The sequence below is a fragment of the Apus apus genome, chromosome 12, assembly GCF_020740795.1.
Source record: "Apus apus isolate bApuApu2 chromosome 12, bApuApu2.pri.cur, whole genome shotgun sequence".
Classification (NCBI taxonomy): Eukaryota; Metazoa; Chordata; class Aves; order Apodiformes; family Apodidae; genus Apus; species Apus apus.
Genome location: NC_067293.1, coordinates 551225 through 564230, shown reverse-complemented (window position 1 = coordinate 564230; position 13006 = coordinate 551225). Strand labels below are relative to the sequence as shown.

At 61.8% G+C, this 13006-nt stretch overlaps 1 protein-coding gene and 2 long non-coding RNA genes across 3 annotated transcripts; 1 reads left to right on the top strand and 2 right to left on the bottom strand.

Annotated features, from left to right (window-relative positions):
* Positions 1 to 1640: 1640 nt before the first annotated feature.
* Positions 1641 to 3464, bottom strand: LOC127389643 (uncharacterized). The gene is made up of 3 exons (XR_007890682.1): positions 3347 to 3464; positions 2579 to 2698; positions 1641 to 1844 (listed from the first exon to the last, which is right to left on the bottom strand). It is a non-coding gene; the product is annotated as an uncharacterized LOC127389643 (long non-coding RNA).
* A 737-nt stretch (positions 3465 to 4201) lies between these two features.
* Positions 4202 to 9903, top strand: LOC127389640 (tumor necrosis factor ligand superfamily member 10-like). Its single transcript, XM_051630332.1, has 5 exons — positions 4202 to 4435; positions 6959 to 7105; positions 7269 to 7305; positions 7734 to 7841; positions 8311 to 9903. The coding sequence occupies exons 1-5, from the start codon at positions 4202 to 4204 to the stop codon at positions 8751 to 8753; spliced, it is 969 nt and encodes a 322-aa protein (XP_051486292.1). The 3' UTR covers positions 8754 to 9903.
* LOC127389642 (uncharacterized) lies at positions 4349 to 7568 on the bottom strand. Its single transcript, XR_007890681.1, has 3 exons — positions 7230 to 7568; positions 6611 to 6738; positions 4349 to 4441 (listed from the first exon to the last, which is right to left on the bottom strand). It is a non-coding gene; the product is annotated as an uncharacterized LOC127389642 (long non-coding RNA).
* Positions 9904 to 13006: the final 3103 nt, after the last annotated feature.

Genomic DNA, 13006 nt, shown 5'->3' with positions numbered 1-13006 from the left:
TGCAGACTTTTGGGATTGCTGGGGGGGATTTTCTGCTGGCTCAATGGTGGGCTCAGCTGGGCTGGGACTGCCAAACCTGAGGAGAAACTGGGTGCTCAGTTACTGCAGCATCAGTTACTGCTGCATCAGCACTTTGCCAGATGGTGTTTCAGGGGTGCTGAGTCATGCTGTCTGGGTGCTGAGTCATGTCTGCTTGGGTCACCCTGTCCTGGTCCCTCTGGCACAACCCTGCCCCAAGCCAGGCTGCCAGGGGGACACCACAGCCACATGGACAGGCAGGAAGGTGAGCTGCTCCAGTGCCTGTGCTGGAATCACCGAGCCCCCCACCAAGCCTAGAAAGTGTCCAGGGATGGAGATGGGGTTCCCCCCCCAAAAAAAAACAACCCACAAACAAACAAAACAGCAGAGGAACTGAGCAGTTGAAATCAACAGATGCATGTCTGGGAGAGCATTCCAGGGAGGAGAGCAAAGCTGTCCTGAGCACACGATGATTTCACCTCCCTGGGGCTGCTGTTCCCTGACCCACAGTCACACAGCCAATACACGTCAGGAATCACCAGCTGCTCCAGCAAAGGGTGGCTGGCCTGGGAGCAGCCTCAGAGTGCTGAGCCACCCCACTGCAGCTCTGCTCCAGGAGGTGCAAATCCGGGAGAAGCAACCCAGTCTGGCTAGGCTGACCCCGTACAGCCTCATAAAACACAGGAAAACAACATGGCCAAACTGCCCCTTCCACCATCCTGCCTGCAGCAAAGCTGAAGCCAATCCAAGGGACAGAGTGGAAAATCCCAGACACACACCTCCTGTCCCCAGGCAGGTGCTCCCTGCTCTGATTCCCCCACCCCAGCACCTTGCTGCCAGCGCTGGCAAAGCCCCAGCCAAACACTTTCTCCTGCTCCACTCCACCGAGTGCTGAGGAAACAAATTTCCAGGCTCAGCTGACCCAGCTCTCCTAGTGCACAGACCAGGAAACATTAGAAGTGAAAAACAACTCCTCAGCCAGCATCAGGAGGCATTTATTTTTTTTTAATCTGGCTCCCACCCAATTTCTTTGCACAGACCCAGCACTGATCTTGCCCTCACTCTTGGGCTTGGCTGCTCTGCAAACCTCCTGTCCCCAGGACACCAGGAACAGCCCAAGCCACCAAGAGCTCCAGGCCTCCCTCTGCTCATAGTGTGTGTCCTGGCCCCATCCCACAGCCCAGGGTGGCAGCACCCACACAAGTGGTGCCCAAATGGTCCTTCACCTACTCCCAAACTGCAAAAGCATGTGGCTCTTCAAGCTCAGCCCCATCAAAAGCAGGAGCTTGGCCATCTCTGGCCCCTCTCCTGGCTTGGACAGACAAATGCTGCTCCTTGCACAGGGGGGTCCCTGCAAGCCCCCAGTGCACACAGCCACCAGCACCAGACACAGCAGAACTGCTGCCTGCAACCAGGCTTTGCAGGAAGTCTGTGCCACAGACGTGCCTGTTCTCACTCCTCCTACCTGGCTCTGAAGGTCCCTGAGCCTTTTTACTGAGAAGAACAACCAGGAGTGTTCATTCTCATTTGGATTTTTTGGAAATGAATAGTCATGTTTCTCCTTCCCAGTGCCCTCCCCAGCTCCAACAGAGACATCTCACCTGGGGCCACAGCTACTTGCCTGGGCAGGATGGATGGTGCCACACTGGTGCTGAGCTGGGTGCTGGGCAATGGGTCACATACCGAGCTGGCAGAGACAGGGAAAAACTGCTCCTGGGCTTGGCAGGTGCTTTTGTCTGGAAGATCCCCTTGTTGGAGGAGCATCCTGGCAGCAGGGAGGTGGAAGAGGCAGCAGGACAAGTCACCAGGAGCTCAGCAGCCCCTTCCTGCAGAAGGAGCAGGATAGTAAAGGGTGATGGAGATTAAGAGAAGGCACCAAAATCAACGAGCAGCCCAAGCTGACCCTTTGGCTGGTCGCAAGTCCATCCTCAGCATCCCCCTCCATGTCTCCTGTCCACATGGTGTCCCAGCCCCCTCGGCCCTGCTCCTGCTGCTGTGCTCTGTGCTGGGCAGCAGGAGATGGGGCACAGGGGAACCACAGCCCCCATCCAGCAGGAGGGCGAGGAAAAACCTTTTTGCTACCCCGAAGATGCCAAGGAATCTGCCAGCCCCCTTCACACACTCCCCCCACCTTCTCCCCTCACACACCAGGGTCCCCCAAGCGATCAGATCAGAGGGTAAAGACACGCAGAGTTTGCCGGGCCCAGGGCTGACAGGAGCAGCCACTGCAGCTGAGGGGACAGGTCACCCACTCGCTGTGCTCAGGATGAGCTGCTCAGGCAGCAGCAGCTGGAGGAGCCCGAGGGGCCTGGCTGGGGCTGCAGGGGCTAATGACACCATTTGTTAGGGGGGACAAGGACACACGAGCAGGAGAGTAGGACCAGAAAGATGCTTTTTCCAAGCTCCTGCCCTGACAGCTAAGGGAAAGGACCATCCCTGTCCCCCCAACCTAGGCCCAAGGCAATTAGGGATCCAGGAGGGAGGTGCTGCCTCCCCTCAGCCCCACAACTCGTTAAAAACTGAAACTAGAGCTGCTCTTCCCCTTTGCATTAGGACATACCTGTGAGTAGCTGCGTCCCATGTCCGCTGGGAATCCCTGCGGGAGCCCAGGGCAGGCAGGAGGATTTGGTGGAGGAGCCAGTGCCATTCCTGGAGGCAGGATGTGAAGTGGGACAAGTTCCTTTTTCAAAGGAAAGAAAAATAATCAGCTGTGTGAGAGCACTGGAGAGGAGAGCAGCTGGTGAGCTGCCTCTTCCCACAGCCCCCCGGTTCCCCAGGGAGGTACCTAGTGTCACCCACTCTGTGAGACCCAGCTCAGAGGGCCCAGCCCTGCACCCATGTCAGTACTGAAACATCACAGGCAGTTTCAAGCCCCTCAGGGCTCACAGCTCTCACAGAGCCGGGGACCCCTGTGGCACCCAGAGAGGTCAACTCAGAGCAGCTTCATGGCCACATCTCTGTGGCATGTCCCTAAGAATGACTGTGGCTGTGGCCCTGCCCTGTGTCCCAACCTGGGGACAGCTGCAGGGCCTGAAGTCCAGGGGACAGGGTGGTCACAGGGCAGGTACCTCTATCACGGGTCTCCCCTGGGTCCAAGTTCTCCCCCCTGCAGTCAGGTCCCTGCCTTACCATCAGTCCTGAACTGCCCCAGCGCCAGGCTGGGGGGTCCTGAAGCTATTCGGGGGGGTTGGGCTGGGGCCAGCCTGCCCTTCCCACACCCCATTCTTCGGGAAGAGGGAGCGGTTCAGGGAGGACCAAAGTACTGATGGGTGCTACCAGGTTCTCACTTTCATTTCAGAGGGAAAAGCCCTGAAAGCCACGGACTCACCTGACCCCACAGCGGCTCCCTTAGGCACCAGGAACCAGCTGTTTCTCCAGCCCTTCTGTTTGCTTTCCAAACATCTCAACATTCCCATCGCAGAGCGGCTGGGAACGCTCCTGCCCGCAGGAGAGAGCCCTGGGGCTCTGTGGGGACAGGGGACAGCCAGCCCTGCTCCCAGCCCGGGGTGGGATCTCACCGGTGGGCAGCAGGCACAGCCCCCCGGGCACAGCCCCCCGGAGATGCTCAGCAGCAGTTGATACCCCAACTTTTACCTGAGGTTCTTGGGGTGACCAGCTGAGCTCTGGCTGGCTCTGCTGGCTCAGTGCCCCCTGGGGACACGTGGCTCATCACTTAAACCGTGTCACATCGCATCCCCCCAGCCCTGAGACCCCTGTTGCAGCACCCTGGGGGGTTTCTTGCTGCCCGGAGCTGGGTGTCCCCAGCCCTGTGGGGCCACCCTGCGAGCACTCACCCTGTGGGTGACACAAGGGGGTCCCCGAGGACACACACCCCTGTCCCCGTGGTCCCACTGTCTGTCTCCCACTGCCATGGGGCCACCTGCAGCTGTACCTGTCCCCAGCAGCCACTCTGTGTCCCAAACCCCGGGGCCACGCTCGGTCTTCTCTGTGGCCACCCCCAGTTCCCAGGGCCACCTTTTGGTCCCCCGGGACCACCTTTGGTCCCCACAGCCAGTCCCGGGAACAACCTCATTCCTCGGGGCCACCCTCGGTCCCCGTCTCCGGGCCCCCCGCGGTGGGCGGTGGCTGCGGGGAGGCCCCGCCCCCCTCCCGGTCCCTCCCGCCGGTCCCTCCCGTCGGAGCGCGGCGGTCGCGGGGCAGCGGCAGCCGGGGGGGCCGGGCCATGGCCCCGCACCAGCCCAGCGCCGGGCAGTACCTGCGCTCCGACAGCGGCGGCTCGGAGACCCCGATGCTGGCGGAAGGTCCCGGATCCGGCCCCGGTGCCGGTGGGGCGCGGGGGGGGCGGCGGCGGCGCTGGGGGCCGCTCTGGGGCTGCGTGGCCGTCATGGCCATCCTGGCCGTGCAGATCGCCTCCACCACCGGCCTCTTCGTCTATTTCACCATGGCCATCTCCAAGGTGAGCCTGCGGGGTGGGGGGAAAAGTTGAGCTTACGCCCATTCGGACCGCCAACCCCCCCCCCCCCGAGCCGTGCTGGGACGGGCGGGGGGTCGGGAACGGGGGCTGCAGCCCCGGGAGCCCCGAGGGCTGCGGGGAGGACTCTGCCCGCTCCCCCCTTCCCCGCCTCGAAACCAGATGGGGCGGGGGGGGGGGGGCACTGCCCCGGAACTGTGGATCCAGATGCGTCGGCGGGGGAGGGGGAAAGCCACTGCCCCCAGCTCTCCTGGGAGCCGCGGATCCAGATGTGGGGTGGGAAGCGGACGGGGCTCCCAGCTCCGCCCATCCAGATGTGGAGAGAAAGAGCCTTTGTCCTGGGCTCCGCACTGGGGGGGGCTGCCCTGGGGTCCCGCCACAGTCTGCAGCTTCAGGGGAGGCAGAGGGGGACTGCCCTGGGCCCCAGGCTCTGTTCGCCCCCCCGGTTCCTACTTCATCTTCCCCCTCGCCCCCGGCATTCCCATCCCACCCACGCTCCCTCCGGGACCGCCGAACCCCCTTCAAGAGATGATGGAAGGGGCTTGGCTGCCCCCCTTCTCCCCACCCCCCCGAGCAGCAGCTCTTGGGTCCATGCTCCGGCTTAATCACGCCAAAAACCCGTGCTGAGACCCAGCCACCACCACCCCCTCCTCGCAGTGTCACTCGTGCCAAACCCTTCCCAAACTGGGATGTGATCCTGCTCACAGACACCCCCCTCCAGGTGCTGGGGGCAGATTCCCGAGCAGCCGGAGGGTCCAGGAGGAGGAATCACCCCCCAGGAGGGATGTTTGCTGTGGGGAGAGGGACATTCAGCAGGGCCTGCAGCTTCTCCCATCTTCCCCGACGCGGGGTCGGGCAGCAGGAAAAGGGTCCCGCAGCACGGAGCGTTGCACAAAAACCACATCAGAGTCGGGGGGGAAAAGGGAAAAGCTCTGGCTCTGGATGCTGGAGCCGCCTTGGAGCAGCCTCCAGCCCTCGCGTTGGGCTTTGTTTCCATCCCTGTGACACCCGCTGTGAGGGATTTACATGAAAGGGGCTGGAGAAGGGGAATGTGGCAGACGGAGCCGCAGGAGGGAGGAGAAAGCCACTTAAATGGACTCTTTGGGCTAATTCCAGAGTCTGGTCCCTGAATCCCTGCGTGGGATCCATGCTGGGGAGAGGTAGTCGGAGCTCAGCATCTCCGGGGACATGGAATCCCTGGGCAGGACCACCCTGCCCTTACCCCCTCACAGGAGTGCTGCCCCTGCCCCCACTTTCACAAAACTTCCCCCTTTTTTCCTGAATTTAACGCCCCACCCAGCAGGAGGTCAGGGGGCGGGCAGAGGGGAGGGGTCCCTACGGAGAGAGGGGTGCTGGGGGTACCGATCCAGCAACCCTTCATCAAGGCAATCAGCGTGATCAGGCAGTGCTGGGACCCAGCACGTGTGGTTGCACAGCCCCTGGCAGCCCCAGTACTGCCCCAAATCCCCCCTTTTTGATCTGCCCTCACACCATCCTGCTGCTGGCACCAGGGTCTGTGCTCATCCCGAGCAGGAGCACATCCTGGAGTGAGCAGGGACACGGGGACCTGGGGGATGTGCCGGTGCTGGAGGTGGCCAAGCCCCAGGTGACAATGTGGCCAAGCCTAAGGACTCCTGGGTTCTGTCCTGGGATCTGGGAATGACCCAGGTGCTGAAAGTAGGCTTGTCAAGGTGCTGGTGTTCATTCCCACCTCCTGGCACACTGATTCCAGGGCAGCTATCCCATCCGTGCCTCAGTTTCCCCACGCCCCAACCAGCAGCACAGTGACACCCCAGAGCCAGCCCTGCCTGTCCCCCACTGTGATGCCATGGCTGGGACACCTGGGACAGCCCCGGGAGCCCCAGGAAGGAGCCACTTGCCCTGCAGAGCCTGGGCCACACGCAGGGAGGGCTCCAGGCCCGCACCACACCCAGCAGAGGTGAGGAAGCCTCCGAGCTCCCCTGGATCAGCTCCGCAGCAGGGAAGCACGGAGAGCCTGGACCCGGCTGCCTGGGCACGTCCCAGCTGCAGCTGCAGCTCCCACCTCAGCACCAAGAGCCAAGGCTGGGATCGACTGCTGGAGCAGCCTCGTGCCCCCAGGGCAGGGGAGGACGAGGTGAAGGAGATGGAGGATGGGAACTTGGAGTTGATTTTCCTTACCTGGTGCCCTGGAGTTTGCAGAGTCCTCATGTCTTGCCTCCTCCTGGTGTCTCACCTCCTCCTCCTGCTGGAGCTCTCTGAAAGGGGCTGTCGTGTTCCCAAGGAGCCAGGAGGAGTGGGACTCGCTTCTGCCAAGGATCGGAGCAGGATACAATGAGATTGAACCTCTCCAACCCACCAAAAAAATGCGCTTTTTTTTTTTTGACAGACCCTGGGCTCCACCCAGCCCCCACCACCCTGCTCCATCCCAGTGGTACTGCCCCATCCCACCCCCTGCAGGGCCAGGGCAGCTCGGGGCTGTTCTCCTGCCCAGGCTTTGATGCAGGTGTCCCGGGGTTTCTGTTCCAGCTCAAGGCCCAGGCCCCCGCCAGCACGGAGGAGCTGCGCTGTCTGCAGGTGATCAACCAGCAGCAGGAGGGCTCCAGCCTGGAGGAGCTGATCACCAACCAGTCCTGCCTCAAGCTGGCCAACACCATCAAAGCCTACGTGGCCACGGTGAGCCTGGACTTGGGGGACCAGCAGAGGACAGGATAGCTGATGGGAGATGTCCCATCTGCCTTCCTGCCTCAGTTTCCCCATCAGAGGCGGGGCAGAGGGCGATTTCTGGGGAGCGTTTCACCTCTAACCATGGGGCTGTTCCTCTTCTCTGCTGGTCCAGGTGACAGAGAAGGTGATCCACAGGAGCGCCGTGCAGGGTGAGTCCTTGGCCCGGCCCCGGGGAGCAGAGCACCGGCCTCCTCTTAGCTGGGGCTGGGATGCAGCCGGACAGATGGAGCCACCCTCCTCATGGCCAGGGCTCGGCGTGTGGCCGGGGGTGCCAGCGGGATGGGGGGATCAGCCCCTCCAGGGACAAACTCCACCGGGCACAGTCCTGCCAGCTGGGCAGCGTCCCACCAGGCGTGTGTCCCCAGGGGACAGGCTGGGGAACAACTCTGTGTGTCCGTCTGGAGAACCTGGACCCCAGGGGACAGCACAAAGACGTTAGATAATGATTGACGTGACCTTTCCCTCCCCAAATAACCTCCCTCTTTGACGGGTCAGTGGGGCAGTCCCTGCTGTGCCAGCTCAGGGCTGGGTGTCCCCGCGTGCTCTGCCCTCTGCAGCCCTGTCCCTTCCCTCGCAGAAGCCCGACGGAGCTACCTGAACACCTCGGAGGGGCAGGCACGTCCCAGAACAGCCAACAAGCCCTCAGCACACCTCACCCTCCGCCCACAGAGCCTGGCCCAGGATGGTGAGTCGTGTTTACGAGGTGGGAACAGGGCAAAGATCTCACCCAAAGGGCAGGGGACCTGGATGAGAGGATGTATTTGTTGGCAGATGGAGAGATGTTTCTCCTCTCCAGTCCAAGACCACCTTGGAGAAAAGGAGGCTGAGGGGAGACCTTCTTGCTCTCTACAGTTTCTTGGAAGGAGATTGGAGTGATGGAGAGTCAGTCACTTCTCCCAAAGAACAAGCAATAGAACAAGAGGCAATGGCCTCAAGTTGTGCCAGGAGAGGTTTAGTGACAGCCTTGGCAGTGCTGGGTTAACAGTTGGACTGGATGATCTTAAAGGTCTTTTCCAACCAAAATGATTCTATGATTCTCCAGCCTTCCCAGCTGGATGACTGGGAGAGTTAGAGCCCCTCCTTTCCTTTCCTTGACCCTGATGGCTGCTCCCTGGGGCATCTCACCCCCCTCAGTGACCCTTCCTTCTCCCCAGGAAGCTCCAAGCGCTTCGGGAACCTCTCCCAGTCCTGCCGCCACGCCATCGCGCGCTGGGAAGCCAGCACCATCCACTCCCACCTGCAGAACATCACCTACCGGGACGGGAGGCTGCGGGTCAACCAGGCGGGCAAGTACTACGTCTACTCCCAGATCTACTTCCGCTACCCCAGCGACGGGGCCGGCGCCCACCTCTCCGTCCCCCAGCTCGTGCAGTGCATCAACTGGAAGACGTCCTACAGCCAGCCCATCCTGCTGCTCAAGGGGGTGGGCACCAAGTGCTGGGCACCCGAGGCAGACTACGGGCTCCACGCTCTCTACCAGGGGGGGCTGTTTGAGCTGAAGGCTGGTGATGAGCTCTTCGTCTCCGTCTCCTCCTTGGCCATCGACTACAACGACGCTGCTGCCAGCTACTTCGGGGCCTTCCGGCTCGACCTGTGACAGCCACATCCCACCTTCCTGCTGCTCCTGCCCAGTCACTCTCCCAGAGCAGCAGCCATTCCAAACGGACAACAGCCAAATGGCGGGACCTGGACCAGGGTTCTTACCTGCATGTGTTGTCCCTTGCAGCAAAGGACAAGCCAGAGGAGGGCACAGGGGGTGGCTGCCTGCAGGAACTGCACTCAGAGCCTCACCACCCAGCCGGGAGGAAGCCCATGAGCCAGGAAAGGTCTTCAAGGACCCACAGGAGACATGCACAAAGGTGGACATCCCGGCCCTGGTGGGACATCGCCTCCCTGGCTCCAGCATGAGCTCATGGAACCAGTGACACCAAACACCTCTGTGCTGCAAGAGAGGGGCCAGAGTCACATCGGCAACTGCTCCAAGTGTCCCCATGGGAGGGTGACCCCCTGCAGGGGTGACACCCCATCAGGCAGGGCCAGAGCCAGGCTGCAGGTGCTTGGGGACCCTGAGCTGGAGGCGCTGGGACATGGGCCAGGGCTGGCACCCCTGGGGCAGAGCACGGGGGACAGCCAGCAGGGGCAAGGCAGGGCTGGCCTCAGCTTCAGGAAAGAGAGAAGGAGTTTCAGTTTGGGCTAATGAGAAACCTGGAGCGACGCCACCTCCCGGCTCCAGGGGAGGTCAAAGAGCAGAGGAATCGCCAGCCCCAGCACCCGGCACGTGGCAGGGAGGCACGTTGTGCCCCAGCTGAGCTGCACAGAACCAGCTCCCTGCTCCTTCGCTTCCCACCCGCCTCTTTCCTGGGCGTTTTTGGCCCTCCCAGTCCCGCTGGGCTGGCACAACCACCCCCTTTCTGACACCTTCACCCCCTGCAATCCTCAACCCATGGGATGTCACCTCCTTGTGGCAGCCCAGGAGGGACAGGACAGACCTCTTGGTGTTTAAGGCCACATGGGACACGAAACCCGTTTTGGAGAAGGGTAGACCAGGGTCAGGCTGGCCCAGCCCACAGACCCTAGGCTGGACACAAGCCCTCCTCATCGTCTGCATTCACTCTGTATCATATTGAGACAGTTGGTGGGCACGGACAGGGTGGCAGCACAGGCTCCCACCAAGGATGTGAGTACCCCCCCAAGCCAGCATTGCCAGGGGGGCTCAGTGCTGGTTTGAATAAAGCCCATATCCCAGCGCTGCTCTTGCACCTCCTTGCATCCTGCACCCCCAGACAAGGTGCAGAGCAGCCGTGGTGAGGGCTGGGCTGGGTCCCACACTCAGCGGGCTCGCTGCAGTCCCCCGGGATGCCTCGCCCCCGGACAGGCCCCCCTCGCCTTGCCCCCCATGCTGCAGCCCCCTCACTGCAGCTCAGCCTCTGCCCCCCGGCTGCCCATAGCCTCCCTCCATCCCCCCACCCCGTGCTCCCACACCTGCCTGAGCAGAGCCGGGCGGTGCTGGGACACCAGAGCTGCTGGATGGGATGCCAGAGCTGCCGGGTGCCAGGAGCTGCTGCGGTTCCCAGGAGCTGCAGAGGGAGCCCAGCAAAAGCTGCAGGCAGGAACTGGGTCCTGCCTCGTCTTGCACCGGGAGCGCCTCAAAGGACCCCGCCGGATGCCTCCGGCATTCCCAAGGAGATACATTCCCCATCCCGGCGCCTTTACTCCCCCTGGGAGCAGGGGCTGGCAGAGCCCCTGCTGGCCCCACTCCTCTTCCTCCCCTGCTTCCATCATCTCGGGGGCTGCGTCTTGCCCAGCTGCCTGGGGGGGATCCCGGTGCTGCTCCTCGCTCCACTTTGGTGTCCCCAAGCCCAGGCAAGCCCCAGGGTGCTGAGATGGGCTTGCTCCCCACCTGCCATGGCCAGGCAGGGGCTGCTCCTTGCTCCCGCTGTCCATTGCACAGTTTTCCAGGACAGGCCTCCCTTTCTTGGCTGGGAGCTGGTGTGAGGCTGAGCCAGGTGACTGCCCTGTGCCCCCACCCACATTGGCCATTGTCCCTCACCAGCCGCCAGCTCCTGCAGGCTCCTGTCCCAGCAATGGCCAGCATCAAAACCCAACACAACCCAAAAGCACAAAGTGGGGCTGGGCCCCCCACAAATATAACTCAGCAAACTCCTTCCCTTCCAAAACATCCTTTGAAATGGTCCCTTTTTCTTCCACCTCTCATTCCTCCTCCTGCTTTCTCAACCACCTTGGTGACCAGCAACAGGAGTCAGGCTCCCAGGGCTCCCAAAATCCTTACTGACCCAAAACCTCATCCCAGCTCCTGCGGCACCGGAGCTGCCTTTGGCAGCAGCCGTGGGAGCTCAGGGCTGATCAGACAAGCTAGGGCTGCAGGAAACAGAGCAGGTGCTTCACAGTTCTACTTCAAAAGAGAGTTTCAAGCAGCCCTGGGCCCGCTGGCCACGCAGCAAACTGGAGCAAGTGAAGCAGCCCGTGTGAGTTGGGAGAGCCGGGATGGCGCCAGCAGGCCATGGGTCTCTCTGCTTTCCTGGAAGGGAGAGGACTCGTGGGTGGATGTTTTTGGAGGAGACAAACTCCACAAGCATCAGGCCAAATAGCCTCCACGAATCTGGAGAGCCAAGCAATGAGAGATGGGATAGACTGGAGGGGGAAAGAGCTGGGGGGGGGGGCATTCCGAAGGTCCCAGCTTCACAGCTTTTCCAGGTCTTTCTGCCTTTTCACAACAACCAGCAGCAGTGAGAGGGGCTGGCAGCATCCCCCAGCACCCACGTTTCTGACAGCAGCCGAGGATGGAGGAGAGGGATGGAGCTGGGAGTGCAGACTGGCACCACACAACTTCTTGTCCAGAAGACCTAGTCACTGACAAGCCCTCCATGCCCCATTTCCACACCTGTGCAAGATGCCTCTGGACCTCGGGCTTTGCAAAGGGCTCCAAGGCTTCGATAAAAGCCTGCAGAGCACTTCCCTCCCCTGGCACCAGTGATCACTGCTTCCCACCCCACCGCGGGGGGATTGCTGGTGGCACCACCACCGCCAGGCAAAGCCCCCGAGCCACTGGCTGCCAGGGAGTCTACACCCGTCTGTGCGGGCGGTACCAAAGCTCACGGAGCGCTTGGCACGGAGCAGCACATGAAACACCAGCGCCCGGGGGCTGCTTTGCCCTGCTGGGATTCCTTCCTGCAGCGGCGAGGGCAGAGCCGGGGCGCTGCCGGGAAAGGGGGGTGCCTGGGGGGCCGTGCGGGTTCGGGGAAGGGGATGGGTCAGGGGAGAAGACGGGGCCGTTCTCCACACCGCTCAGCCCGCTGGCACAGGGCCAGCTTCAAAACTACTCAGGCGGTGGAAAAGCAGTTTGTCTTGCCCGTGCCAAAGGCAGGGCAGATGGGCCCGCACACGTCCGGGGGGGCCTTGCCCAGGTTCTGCCAGCACCACGTCCGTCAGGGAACCACGCAATAATCACAACTAAAACCACCCGAAACCGAGAGCTGCTCCAGCTCCCCAGCCCGGTGACAGCTCTGGAAGCTCCCTTGCCCTTTCCTCCTGCTCTAAAAGAGAGCGGGGGGGTTGGCGAGGCGGGGGGGAACGACTGCAGCTCTAATAACATTTTCAGGTTGACCTTATTTCTCACGGTTTCACGGCGTTGCTCTGAGCCGTGCAGCTTCCTTGTGCTCGCTGCCAAAGGACCGTCTTATCTCCGCCGTGAAGCTCTGGCTTTCTGCTCGGCGCAGCCCGACGCGCCAGCCAAGGGCGTTCACAGCCCCAACTGTGCTGCCCTTTGTCTCAAAACAAATTCTGGGGCTGAAATCTCTTCCCCCTCCTCCTCCCCCCCGCTGTTGTCATTAACCAGTGCATCGCTACATCCAAGTCTTTTGTTCCCTTCCAAACAAGACCTTGTTTTACTTTCAAGTTCCGAGCCCAGAACAAGTTCGCAGCGGGAAGGAGGAAATCCACTCTGAAAAACAAGTCAACACCCCAGGAAACCACTTCTTGGGACACTGTAAATAAAGCAAGCCCGAGGCTGTGACCCCAGTGTCACACACACGCGGCCCTGGCACACACTGCTCTGCCCGGGGCACCCCGGGACGTCGCACCCCGCCACGGCTCCCCCCACAAGCATTAATGAAGCCTGAAAAAGAGGAAAAAAACACCCAGCCAATCTTCCTCCTTCAGTGAGAGGGATTCAAAGAGCTGCAGGAGGCAGGATGCTCGTTAAACGGACGGAAAACATTAATGCTGCTGCCCCGGGAGCGAGCGGTGGGATTGCTGGAAGCCGGAGCCTGCAGCCCCGCGAGGACGGGTGCTGAGGTCCCCCCGAGCCCCCAGAACCACGGAGTAGTTTGT